The 13,314-nt window shown below is 49.4% G+C and overlaps 1 protein-coding gene across 2 annotated transcripts in view; it reads left to right on the top strand.

The window, feature by feature from the left end:
- TGFB3 (transforming growth factor beta 3) overlaps positions 1 to 12,443 on the top strand; it is a 28,125-nt gene extending 15,682 nt beyond the window's left edge. The window contains exons 2-7 of one of the 2 annotated variants that reach the window (XM_027120091.1): positions 217 to 380; positions 673 to 802; positions 5,869 to 5,976; positions 7,727 to 7,895; positions 10,091 to 10,244; positions 11,184 to 12,443. In XM_027120091.1, coding sequence (XP_026975892.1) covers positions 217 to 380; positions 673 to 802; positions 5,869 to 5,976; positions 7,727 to 7,895; positions 10,091 to 10,244; positions 11,184 to 11,342 — 884 coding nt within the window. In that variant the 3' untranslated portion in view covers positions 11,343 to 12,443. The remainder of the gene's footprint in view (positions 1 to 216; positions 381 to 672; positions 803 to 5,868; positions 5,977 to 7,726; positions 7,896 to 10,090; positions 10,245 to 11,183) is intronic. The other variant, XM_027120090.1, reaches the window with a different exon arrangement.
- The last annotated feature ends 871 nt before the right edge of the window (positions 12,444 to 13,314 follow it).

The raw sequence follows: 13,314 nt of genomic DNA, 5'->3' as shown, positions 1-13,314 counted from the left end.
CCTGGGGCACCATGTCCTGCTTCACCATGAGGCCTATGTGTGGTTCCAGGGCCACCCCGGATCTTCCTTGGGTTTTTCCACCTTTAGATCTGAGGACTCAAGCTTCTAGAGAGGTCACAGGTGGAACCCTGGCCCCTTGGTGAGTGTCTGCTGGCAGCACACTGTCCCTGTGGGTCTCGCTCATGCTGTGCCTCTCCCCACTGCTCTGCCTCCTAGATGACCTGGCCGTCTGTCCCAAAGGAATCACGTCCAAGATTTTCCGCTTCAACGTGTCCTCAGTGGAGAAAAATGAAACCAACCTGTTCCGAGCGGAATTCCGGGTCTTGCGGATGCCCAACCCCAGCTCCAAGCGCAGTGAGCAGAGGATTGAGCTCTTCCAGGTGAGCCCCCTCCCAGGACAGACACCACTCAGGCGGGAAAGCTGGTTCCTTGGCCAGATTGGGCCTCCACGCTGCTCAGAGTTCAGCAGACCTGGGTGTGAATCCTACCTTCTCTGAGCCTTAGTTTCTGTATCTGTGTCTGTCGTTAAGAGGATGAAGACTTAACCGAGGAACTCAAAGGAACATTTAAGAAGTCTTAGTTTGCTGTTGCTGCCCCTCTCCATCCTCCTACATCATGACACGTGGGTGCCCCGTCCTGGCCTCGGGACTTATTCCTTCCTCTGCCCTGTAGATCCTCCAGCCGGATGAGCACATAGCCAAGCAGCGCTATCTCGATGGCAAGAATCTGCCCACGCGGGGCACTGCTGAGTGGCTGTCTTTCGACGTCACAGACACTGTGCGAGAATGGCTCTTACGAAGAGGTAGGTGGACTCAGGATGAGCATTTTGGAAGGAACCTCAGGTCTCTTGGTCCTTCATGACACAGAGGGAAGAGGCCAGAACTAGGGGAGACACAGATCTGGGTTCAAAGCCTAGCTTTGCCATTGACCTGTTGTGTGTCCTTTATTCGTTCACTCAACTGATATTGACTAAATGCTCACTCTGAGCCAGGCCCTGGGGATTCAGCAGTGAACCAGGTAGGTGAGGTCCCAGATCTCATGGGGCTTTCAGTGGGAGAGACACGTAGTAAACAAGTAAACATATTGATGAATAAGACTTTTATATATATTATAGTGATAAGTACCAGGAAAAACAGAAAGAGGGCAAAGTGATAATGACTGGGTGGGGTCCAACATCAGATGTTCAAGGAGTCTCTATGAAGAAGGAATTTGTGCACTGAGATATGAGGGACAAGAAAGACCCAGTCTGTGAAGGTCAGGATAAAGGATGTGCTAAGCAAAACCAGTGAGAAGCAGCAGGAGCCTGACTGGTGTGGCTGCAGCAGAGTGAGCTGGGGGCTCAGAGAGGAGCTGGAGCCATACGATGTAGGACTGTAAGGCCACGGTCAGGTGTCAGGACTTATTCCAAGTGTGATGAGACGTCCTGAGTGGGTTACAGCAGGGCTGGGGATGTGGGGGTGAGGTGATTTGGTTTACATCTTTCAAAGACTCTCTGGTTGTCATGAGGTCAAGGGAAGAAGTTAGGGGCCGTTGTAGCAGCTCACGTGAGAGCAACATGGGCTTCGTCCGGGGCGGTAGCCGTGTGTATGGAGATGATATGGATTTGTTCTGTATTTTGGAGGTGGAGCCAATAGGACTGACTGGTGATTAGATATGGGGTGAGAGGACACAAGAGGAGTCTAGATGACTGAAGATTTTGGGCTGAACACCCATGTGGTAACACATTGAAATAGGGAGGCTGGGAGAAGAGCAGGTTTGGGGGCAGGTTCCATTTTGGCTGATTAAGTTTGAAAGGCCTGGCAGTCATCCTGGTAGAGCTGTCCAATAGGCATATCCAACTTCACACATCCCAAATCTCTCACCCACTCGCTCTGCTTCCTCACCTGGAAAACAGGTAATGGTGTCTTCCCTTCATGCCTCACAGAGCTATTTTAAGGATCCATTGTAGTTAAGAGAACTTCCAAGTTTTTGGCCTGTTATGGGACAGTAAGCTTTTATTAGGTCAGACGAGGAAATGGAGGCCCAGAGAAGTTAAGTGGCTTGACCAGAGTCATCCAGCCTGGATTAGAACTTGAGTCTCCTGATGGACAGTCCTGGTGCCTCATGGCATCACGCTCTGCTACTTCTTCCCTTCTTTGCTTGGTGGTACTGCCTGGTCTGGTGCTCAGTGGGTTGAGGGTATCTAAGGTGGTCCTGTCTTGTGAAGAATTTTCTTTTCTCATCAGCTGCTAGGGAGCCACAGTCCATCCATCCACGTACTGATACCCAGGGCAGGTGGGTCCTTCCTTGTCCTCAGTGTTTTAGGAAATTAGGGGTTGAAGCTCTAAGGCAGAGATCACAAACTGGTTGGCCTACCAATATTGTTTTAATTTAACTAGTGGTCAACAGTTTTTGTTTTAAAGTCAGGAGATTTCACATAAAACCTAGACTTCTGGCTTTTCTTGACACATGGGAAGATTTCCTGGTAACAATCCATCAGAGGTGAGTAGGGCCACCTCTTGAGGCCGGGCATGCATTCTTCATGTCACCACAGGCCCTGCCATTCCCCAGTGTTTCCCAAGGGTGCGGCTGCCAGTCCAATTCAGCATGACACACTGGCTCACTTTGCTCACTTACATAACCTGCTGGGCTCTGTAGGCATCCGAGTGTGCAGGTCCCCATCTGAGGGGCATAACCTGGTGGCTGAGTCGGCAGATAGGGGGCTGGAGGTCCTGCCTCAGCTCCAAGGGTACTGGGATTTCCCTCCTGTCTCCCTGACTGAACATGAAGGCAAAAACCTGGGAGAACCCATGTGCACCAGCTGACAGCAGCACTGTGGGAATTCTGACTCAACTCTGCCTAGAGCCCGACATGGCTACAGAGAGGAGAGGCTGGGGAAATGAATCTCTCAGCTTCCCTGTCTGATTTTGATCAGCTCCACCTGGATTTCTTTGAAGCCCTGGGCACTTGAAGGAGTTCTTATTTTCACAGCTGCAGAACTCAATGAGAAGTTTGCACTGAGAATGATTTCCATCCTCCTTGAGACATCAAAAAGATAATTTCGTAATAAAACCTATGGGTTCCCCACCCACCGTCCCTACCGCTGCCAATTCTGAGGTTAGTTCTTCACTGGAACCTTCAGTTCCCGCTGTGGCCGCTGCTGCCCACCCCTCGCATGGGGGAGTCATACACAGACCTTTACTTCTGCAGAGCTCCTGAGTCCCTTGAGGGTTCTTGGCCCCAAACAAGGCAGTAAATGGACTCCAAATGGAGCCGTTGGCGGTGTGGACTGTGAGGAAACTGAGTCACATATACGGTCTTGTATTAGTTCAGCAAACATCTAAGAGCCTACTGTGCACCGGTTCCCAGGCTGCTTTCTGGGCCCAGAGCCGGCTGGAGCCCTCTCCAGGGCTGTGGGCCCAGGTCTTCACACCCCTGTGCTATTGTTCCACACAATCTGTGGCTCCCCTGTGTGCAGAGCCTGGCCTCCCCAAGCAGGCCGGGCAGGGAACACGCCCAGCACCATGGCTCAGGACAGGGGGCACACTGGGAATACACAGGCGTTTTGTATCTCAGTGACTGTGTGGGCATCTACCTTGATGGTCCCGGCTGGGCTCTCTTTGGTCCCTCTTTGTCTCTAACAGTTAGGAACGTGGCTCTGATATCAGGCTGCCTGTGTTTGAATCTTGGTTCTACCACTTACTGGTTGGATACCTCGGTCAAGCCATTTAATTTCCCTAAGTCTCAGTGTCCTCATCTGTATAATGCGGGGAGGGGGTAATAACAGCTCCTGCTTTGTAGGATTAGTATGGGGATTACGTAAATGACTTAATGCACACATAGTCTTAGAGCGGTGCGTGACATGTAGCAACACTCAACAAACGTTGGTGATTATCATCATCATTCTCTGAGCCCTCTACCTAGACAGAGCCTGCTAGCCAAGCCAGGCACCATCACACACGCACTCCCTGCACCCTAACCCTAACTCTCCCTAACACATCTGTCTGCGTCTCGACTTTCTAACTCACAGACTCATAGGACTTGTCCACTCTAGGTCTCTCCCGGACTACTTAAACCTTTCTGGGTAATAGGAAGTGTACTATGTTTTATGTAGCCTGTTTCAGCTACTCTAGCTCCTTCTTTCAGAAAGAGGACACTCCTTATACATCCCTCTCTATTCACTTCTTGTTCTCCGTCTGGGGCTCAGCTTCCTTGTTATATTGGCCCCTCCCCAGCCCACCAAAGCTAACCTGGGACAGAAATCTTCAAGCTCAGCAGGTGTCAGTGTGTCCCAGAGGCTGCCCTGACTGGGGGAGAACAAACGAAGCTGGGATCTAGAGTTTATGGGAGAAGGGATTGGGCTGGTTTTTAACTAGTAGAACTGGGACATCCAGGTCTGCCTTTTGCTGACTGGAATCTCTGGGCTTGGGCCATTCTGCGCATGAGAAGGGTGCTGAGGCGGCCTGGACTCTGGGGTTTTCCCTGCTGACATCAGATTTCTGGAAGACCCCAGGTTGGCCCCAAGGCTGGATGCTCACACAGAACTAGGGTGACCTCCAAGAGCAGGGCATCAATCAGATCCCTGAGGCGCTGACCCTGACTTCAGAGGTCATCCCCCCACGACCTCTTCCATACCTGACCAGAGCTGGCTGCTGCCCCGGATCAAGAGAGCTTCCCCGATTGAGTCTTACCCACCAGGACTGACATGATACCAGACTACCTGGTTTCCCTGCACAAAACTACTGGATTCAGTTCAAATTTTTCATTCCTTATTCCTCCTTTTTTTTCCTTCCACTTTATGCAACCCCTTTTACTAGTTTCCTTGCTTTCCCAATTTTAGTTACCAAAATACCCGATCCCACAGGCAATAGGAGAAAGGGCCAGAGCTGGCCTTCTTGCCCCACAACATCAGCCACCAAACCCTGGTGCCTCCAGGCTTCCTCACACTTGTTTTCTCCGAGCTCATGCCATCTGGGCCCTCGGCCATGGCCCTCTGCCTTCTCTTCCGGCCTGTTCTCTAATTTCACAACCATCTTCCTGAGCCAGTGGCTGTCCTCAATGAGCCATCCACAGCCCCGCTGGATACATTTACAACTCCCCCGTTAAGGTGAACAAGGATTGCCAAAGAAGAAACTCTAAGTAATCTTGACCTCATCATGTCCTTGTTCCTTAAGGGAAATATAGCCAAGCATAACTGAAGATTTGCATCTTATCTCCTCTGGAATCTACCTCTCTCTGTCTGTCTACAGTTGTAGCCCTGGTAGAAATGGTGGCCTCTTCCACCTTACTGATTCTGCTGCTTGCTTGCTGGAGACCTTGCTCTAGCCTTGCTTTCTGAATTTTAATCCTAGAGCTCAGCCTGTGCCCCTTCCTCCCATCTTGTGGCCTTTTGAATCACAGCCTCTCTACCCCACAGTTCTTTAGTTTCCCTCTTTCCCTGGTCTCTTCCAGGCACTCTGCCTCTCTCCTCTGTCCTTTCACAGCTAGAACATCTCCTCTCTCAACCGACATGTATGGGGTGTGACTGGTTTTCTCCTTTCCTGTACCCTCATCCTTTTGCCCCCTAGTAGGCTGGTGACATTTTTTTTTTCCCCTAAACCATTCTTTGAAAATAGATGACTATTAAAGTTCTCCTTCACGGTGCCCACTAGTTTATACCTCCATTTGGTTGTCTGTAACACGACAGAAATTTGTGGAATGTGGCAGCGTGAGCGCGAAGGTCTGCTATCGCCTTGGTAGCACTTTCTGTCACCTGGGAGCCTCAGTCTAACTCAGTTCCTATGACTGCCTGTGGCGGCAGAGGCCCTGGCTCTTCTGTGTGTGACTGGTAGGTACCCTTCTTCATCACACAAACTGCTTTTCTCACCATTGCTGTGTCTTATTTTGCAGAATCCAACTTAGGTCTGGAAATCAGCATTCATTGTCCGTGTCACACCTTTCAGCCCAATGGGGATATCCTGGAAAACATTCAAGAGGTGATGGAAATCAAGTTCAAAGGTAACAAAATGGATGTGTATATGGTGGAATGGGTGGGGGAGTTCATGAAGCAAGACGGAACAGGAAACCCCTACCAGGCCCCAAGGAAAGGAACCAAGTGAGCTCCCTCACGGAGATGGCCAACTGTTTTGTACTTGAGGGATTCTGCTTTGTCCCAAAGGCAAGCACTCTCTATTCTACAGAGAAATACATTAGCATCTGGGAGACAGTGTTATGCTAGTAAGAGCCGTGAAATCATGTAGGCAAGCTGGTCCACTTCTCTGAGCTCAGACAGCAAACTGGGGATGACAGTACCTCTTTCACCAGGTTGTCATGAAATCAAATGCGATAACGAATGTAAAATAGAGTGCATGGATGCTCAGCAAGTGATAGTTGTCTTTGCTTTCCCTAAAAGAAATGAACTTTGGTGGCTGTGAATATGAGCACTCTGACTATTGGGCTTTGCAGATGTCGCAGAGCCCACGCGATCCGACATCCGGGTTTGAACGACTGCTTTGGGCCTCAGGGTATTTGCATTGAGGGCAAAATAGTTGAGAGTCATTTCTGGTTTTCCAGTATGTTTCCAAGGCACTCAGCCTAGACAGTCTCTGGATTCCAGGGAAGTACTATTTTCCTTTCTAAGCTCTGTTGTGGGTGACTGAGGCACACCTGAGGCCAGGAGGTTTGTCAAGGTCAAACCAACCAATTCAAAGCCTGAGGTCAGAGGCGTGTCTGGAAAAAGGTACAGGCCTCTCTTGACTCCCAGCCCTGAGCAGTCCTTTGACCCTTCATGGGCCTTATTTCAGAGCCTAATTTTTTTTAAAGCACATCATTTGACATCCTAATCACGGGAACTCAGAGCTCAAAAGACCTTGGAGTCCCTACCTGCAGCCCGGGTTGGGTTGAAATCCTCCCACTTCACTAATCGTTATCTTGTTCATAAAGATTTTCAGAAAAAGAAGTTTGAGGTCCATCTTCCCATTTATCTTCCAGTCCCAGTGCCCCTGCGTGAGGTCCAAGTCCCTCCTGTCACCATGCAAATTCATCTCCTCACGTTCCTGTCCCTGGTGGAGGTGGACCACAGCCAGCAGCTGGCCGTCACAAGATAGATCTTCTTTTACTTGAGACTCTTTCTAATTCAGTTTTCAGTCTTTGCAGATGAAATGGCAGGTTTCCTTTCCAGTTTGCCTGCTAAGCTGTTTACCGTACACTTCATGATCTTATCTGAGTTTTATAGAGAAAACACTTTTGAAACTATAAGTGCGATGCGAATGTTAACAATTACTCATTCTTGTTCTTCTGGCTCCCATTCAAACTGTCTTAAATTGTGACACCTGAAATCATAGTAGGACTTCTGTGCTATTTTTGACCAATTCAGATTATAAGAGGAAACTCATATCCCAAGCTCTAAGTCTCAGAATCTAAACTGACAGCTCAAAAAAATGTGTTAGAGCTGCCTAGTGACAAGGATGCTTCATGAATCCCTGTGGATTCCCTAGGAAGCATCTCGGGAAGGGCTCTCTGCCCTCTGTATGCACAGGAGTCACGAGGGGGTCTGACCGGGGGCATCTTGCGCGTCCCTAGATACCGGTTCCTCCACCCAGTCTTCCCCTTCCTGCAGCTGGACGTTAGCATGAAGCTGCATCTCACCCACCCCTTCCTTGTAGACCCCACTGTCCCTCCCCCTGAACAGTGGGGGGATGGGATGAGAAAGCAGCAGCCACCCTGCCTTCCCTAGACAGGAGACCATCATCTTCCTTCCCTTCCACAGGTGTGGACAGTGAGGATGATCCAGGCAGAGGAGATCTGGGGCGACTGAAGAAGAAAAAGGAACACAGCCCTCATTTAATCCTCATGATGATTCCCCCAGACCGGCTGGACAACCCAGGCCAGGGAGGTCAGAGGAAGAAGCGGGCCCTGGACACCAATTACTGCTTCCGGTAAGCCTGGGCTCACGCAAGACCCACAGACTCCTGAGACCACATTGATTGCACGCCTTCTATGTGTCAGGCCCCAGGCCTAAGCCACCCCCAACTGAGGGTCCCTGATGCTCTTCACAAACATCTCCCAGGAATGGAGATTTAGAACCTCTTATAAATCTTTTTCTGGGAGCCCCACTGTTTTCCCACAGCCCAGCCCTGTAAGGGCCTGGACAAAGTAAAGGGGGAGGAGAGAGTTGCTCAAATGGTTTGGATTAGAGGCTTGGCCTCTCCATGGTTTTCATGCTTTAAAATACTTGTAGGGTATGTTTGTGTGGCAGGGAGATTAATGCAGAGATTTCCATTAAAGAAGGGCTCAGTTCCCTGTGAAGGGTCCAAGGATGCTACCGGATGAGGGAAAACAGGACAGTCTCCATTTGCAGTGGGGAATGTGAGCTAGGGAAATTATGAACTCATTTGGAAATAGTTGGGTAGCCATTGTAAAGAGATTCAAAAATAGCATCTTATTTAGGAATACTTCAGTTTCTCATTTATAAGGGAGGGGGATTAAGAAAGCACACAGAGCAATTACTGAAAGGTAGAAAATGGCCGCATCCATGAGAAGGTCTGAAAGATAAAGTACTTGAAGGAATTTGGAACAAGGAGCTCATCTATGGACGCAGGAAAGGCTTCTGAAGGGTGTGGAATTTGAGCCGAGTCTTCGGGGCTTTATGAGGCTTGAGCACGTAGGGATATGGGAGGAGGAAGCACTTTGGGTAGAGGAAGGCGCACGAATGGGTCAGCTTGGCCGGAGAGGAGGATGCCCGAAGGGAGCTGGGGAGGATGAAGTGGGAAATCTTTAGATCTAAAGCCATGTCTTCTGAGGAACGATGGAATGAACCGGGGATGTTGAGCTTGCGGAACAGAAGGTATAGGAAAGGCAGCGTGGTTGCCTCCAACTGAGGGCTGGCATGTAGATTTGTTCTGTGTGGCTCTCAGTCAGTTAGGAATGGATGTTCTTGGCTGCAAGTGACAGTGGCTTAAACCACAGGGGATTTCCTGTTCATAAGAAGCGTGTAGCAGCAGGCCCAAGGTTGGTCTGGATGCTTACTTACGCCATTGAGGACACAGGCTTTCTCTCTCTCCAGTCTGCCACGCTCAGTATGTTGGCTTTTCATCCCCTTGCTTCTGGTCACATAGCAAGACTGCTAGAGCTCCAGGTATCCTGTCCATGCTCAAGACAAGAGGAGGGAAGGAGGTAACCAGCAGCCTTCCTCTTCCATCTGTGACTTACGAAGAATCAAATACCTTTGCCAGAATTTGCCCTCGCCCACTGCATACTTCTGCTTATGTCTGATCGGTCATTGCTGGGTTACATGACCATTCCTACCTGCAAGGGAGGCCAGGAGAACAAGTATCTGGTGTTCCAGACTGTAATGGGCGGTGGCAAGAGAGAAGGCAGGGTAAGAATGGCTCTTGAGTAGAAAAATGAGAATGTCTGCCACGGTTTACCCTCGGAACCCACAAGAAGCCAGATTTTGGCCAATAGTTGCCTTTGGAAGTAGCAAGTTCTAGGTCTCAGCAGGTACTGAAGGACAGGCCAGACGCCCACTTGGCAAGGGGTATTGCCAAACGGATTTCTGCAGGCAACGGAATTGAAGTGGCCTGATAATCACATTTGGGGTAATCTAGGAATCATGAATCTAATAGAAGGATATGTCTTGTTTGGATTCTATAGCCTCTAGACTTAGACTAAGCAGTCATTTACTATAGTACATAAGTGCCTAAGCTTAGAGTTTATTTCTGGTTGGGTGCACATTAGGCAGGTAACAATAAAACCGACCTCAACAAAGTTGAGTTTGCTAGTAACATTCAGTGCTTGGTTTTATGTGGAACACTTCAAGTCTTTGTTTTGATTCATGCTGTAAAAGGGGCATGGCCACTTCTGCCTTTTTTCTCTTCTTCATACATTATCTATGTATGTATATATCCACGCCTACTATGTCCTTGGGATTCTGGTCTTCAACAGAGGAAAATGCTTTTATAGTTAGTACAGCTCAATGCACTCGAACCTGGGAGTCCACTGATTAGAGCCACCTCTTATGATGACCAGGAAGGATTCCAAGTGCAAATATGAGGGCTATTTGTGAAGTTTTTTATGTTGGTGATTTCCTTTTAGGTTGATTTTTAAATCATTTTCGTTGTCGTTGTTGTAGCAATCTGGAGGAGAACTGCTGTGTGCGCCCTCTCTACATTGACTTCCGACAGGATCTGGGCTGGAAATGGGTCCATGAACCTAAGGGCTACTACGCCAACTTCTGCTCAGGCCCGTGCCCATACCTCCGCAGCGCAGACACGACCCACAGCTCAGTATGGAACAGGGTCATGCCGCGTGGGGGGTGGGGCTAAGCCAAGTACGCCACTTGTTAAAAAGGATGCATGAAGGGCTGCATGTTGAACGAGCGGAGGATGACCTGGGGTGTAAAATCCTTTGGTGACGGTTCCGATCTTGGCACCTGGCCCAACTCTAGTGGGCCACATTCTACCCTTTAAAATTCCTTCCCTAGTTTCACCCAGACTTTTAAGTTGCTTTGTCTATTTGCTTTTGTAATATGGAAATTAATTACTGTCACATGCCACCCCCTATGTCAGAGATGCACGTGGCTGGCGAGGAATATTGGGGCCGAAAGGTCTCTACTGTTGGATAAAGAACTCTAATAATTCTGGCCTCTTGAATGTAGAAAAGTTATTTTAAAAGACAATGTAAAGCACACAGAAGAAGACTACACGAAACAAAGGGAAAGAGAGGGAAGCCCACGACCGAACCTAGCTTGTCTTTCCCTCAAGAGGAATCCAAGATAGGGCAGTAACTTGTGAAGCGTATTTCCTCATAGCTCCTTGCTTCTGCATCCTGTCTGGGGCCCTATACTCTGGCACTGAGTAAATGGCTCAAGGCAATGTTTAGTGAGAATGGTTCTCAACGAAGTGACCAGTTACGGCTAGGATGAACCAATACAGGGGGGCTTCTTCACAGCCAAGAGAATTTCATGATCAATTCCAAGTCCCCCAGTTACGGGGGTTATGCTTAAACCGATAACGCTCAGACCGACGCCACGTGCTGCATCCCGTGTGGATGAACAGTAACCCGCCACTCACCCGAACTGGGTTCCGCCAGTTCCTCTGAAGTAGCACCAGTGGCCCATTTACCACGTGCTCAGTCTCTGGAGCAGCCCCTAGATCTTGTAGAGTCCCTGGGCCCCTGGCCTGAGGTTCGGCTTTCCAACCTCTCAATGATGCCTCCCTCCCCAGGTGCTGGGACTGTACAACACCCTGAACCCTGAAGCCTCGGCCTCCCCTTGCTGCGTACCCCAGGACTTGGAGCCCCTGACCATCCTGTACTATGTCGGGAGGACCGCCAAGGTGGAGCAGCTCTCTAACATGGTGGTGAAGTCCTGCAAGTGCAGCTGAGGCCCGCCTGCTACAGAGAGAGAGGAGGGATTGCCACTGCCTGCCTGCCTGCTCCTCGGGAAACACAAGAGTGATGGACCTCACCTTGAGGCCTGGCCCACAACCTTCAGCTCCAGGCAGATGGCTGAGATGGGGGTTCCCTTTTGGAACATTTCTCTTTCTTGCTGGTTCTGAGAATCACTGTAGTAAAGAAAGTGTGGATTTGATTAGGGGAAGGTTGAACTCTACGGAACACATGGATTTTGTGTGTCATAGACAGAGGTGGTGGGGACAGAGGAAGAGGGACGGCAAGTCGACACGTCGCAGGGCCATGGGATTTGGGATACCCTAGGGAGGAGGAAGGGCAGAGAATGGCCGGGGGGCCAGACTGGAAGACACTTGGAGCTGAGGTCAGATTGCTCATCCGTCACTGCCCCACGTCTGCTCGAGGGGACCTGGATTACGTCATACAAGGCAAGTGTTTTTCTTCAGGCAGGTTCCCAAGACAAAGTCCCAGAATTGTATCTCATACTTACCTGGGATTATGGACAAATCTGTTAGTTTTGCAAATTGTCCCCTGGACGTCAATCAGCATCAAGGGTCATTACGGGGTTGGGGGGGAGGGTGGAATCCAGGTAATGCAGTTCCTGGGCCCTGTGGATATGCTGAACTCAGAAGCGGAGGGCGGGAGTTAGCCCTCTCTGGCCTGCCCCCCGGGCCCCTCCTCTCGCCTCCTTCCTAGATCGCATTTCTCCTCGGACATTTGGTTAGACGCCTTCCGGGTCAGGGTGCACGTATCTGGATTTGGGGTCTCTGCAGCCTTTGGGCATTATGGGTTTCCCCTCCTGACCCCCGAGACCTTGTGCTCATCTGGTGTTCCTGGAAGCAGGTGCTACAACGTGTGAGGCGTGCGGGGAAGTTGCACAAGTGCCACACAATGACTTGGCCCCAGACGCATAGACTGAGGTATAAAGACAAATACAAATATTACTCTCAAAATCTTTGTATAAATAAATATTTTTGGGGAATCTTGGATCATTTCATTTTCTGGAAGATTGTTTCTAAACAATAAAAGCCTTATTCTAAGGTGTAAGTCTGGCTCAATGTGTCCTTAATTACTCTCTTCTTAATTCCGTGTTCACATCTAATGATCAGAGGTAACTGGAATCGGGGGCTGAAAATCTCAAACATCGAAACATTGCTGACCGTGAATTCCCCTGACAGTGACACACTGCACTGCCTTCTGCCATCTGAGAGGGCTGCACTACTGTTTGTGTTCCCTTCCGTCTTGGATACATTATCCTCAGACACACAGAGGCAGTGGCTCAGATGTGCAGATAGCATATGAATTTGACCTCCATTTAGTTGTGGGCAAAGTCACTTGGGGTGATTTCACGTATGGAAATGTGTTGGTTTGTACATTCACTATAAATTCAGTTGAGAATTAGAGAAACTGTCTGTGGCAGATGGCCTAAGAATATGAGGCTAATTCTGTTACCAGGTTGAGCCTAAAAGAGCTCACCAGGGACTCCTTTTCAGAGGATGGGCCTCTTGTCAGGGATTTGGGAACGGGAGAGGGCAAGAAAAGTGCAATCCCATAGTTCTCTTATGAGGTCATGGATGCCAGAGCAATGCAGAATTCTATTACGGCTTCATGTCCACCTGAAGCAAACATCTGCAGTAAGTGAGGAACCATCGACCAGCTCCTGAAAAACATGTTCCTCTAGAAATTACTTTACCACTGGTAAAAAAGAAGTCTATCTGAAGCTAACATTTTGAAGGTGGAAGGATGTGTACAATATGTTCGTGTCTGGAGTCGTCCCAAATTAAACTCCTGGATTTGGTCCCTGAGACTCTCTTCCTGCTTCCCCTATGCTCAGGCAGTTCTCAGGGCTCCTCTCTCAGACTTCAGCCTGTGTGGCACCCATTTACTTCCACTCTATTTCAGGAACTATGTCCCTGCTGTAAAATCATGTCTGGTGGCACTGTGCTC

This window comes from Aethalodelphis obliquidens, unplaced genomic scaffold (assembly GCF_003676395.1).
Source record: "Aethalodelphis obliquidens isolate GAN/ISIS:26980383/991018 unplaced genomic scaffold, ASM367639v1 scaffold21, whole genome shotgun sequence".
Lineage (NCBI taxonomy): Eukaryota > Metazoa > Chordata > Mammalia > Artiodactyla > Delphinidae > Aethalodelphis > Aethalodelphis obliquidens.
The sequence above is the reverse complement of the archived record's forward strand: the minus strand, read 5'-3'. Positions and strand labels throughout refer to the sequence as shown.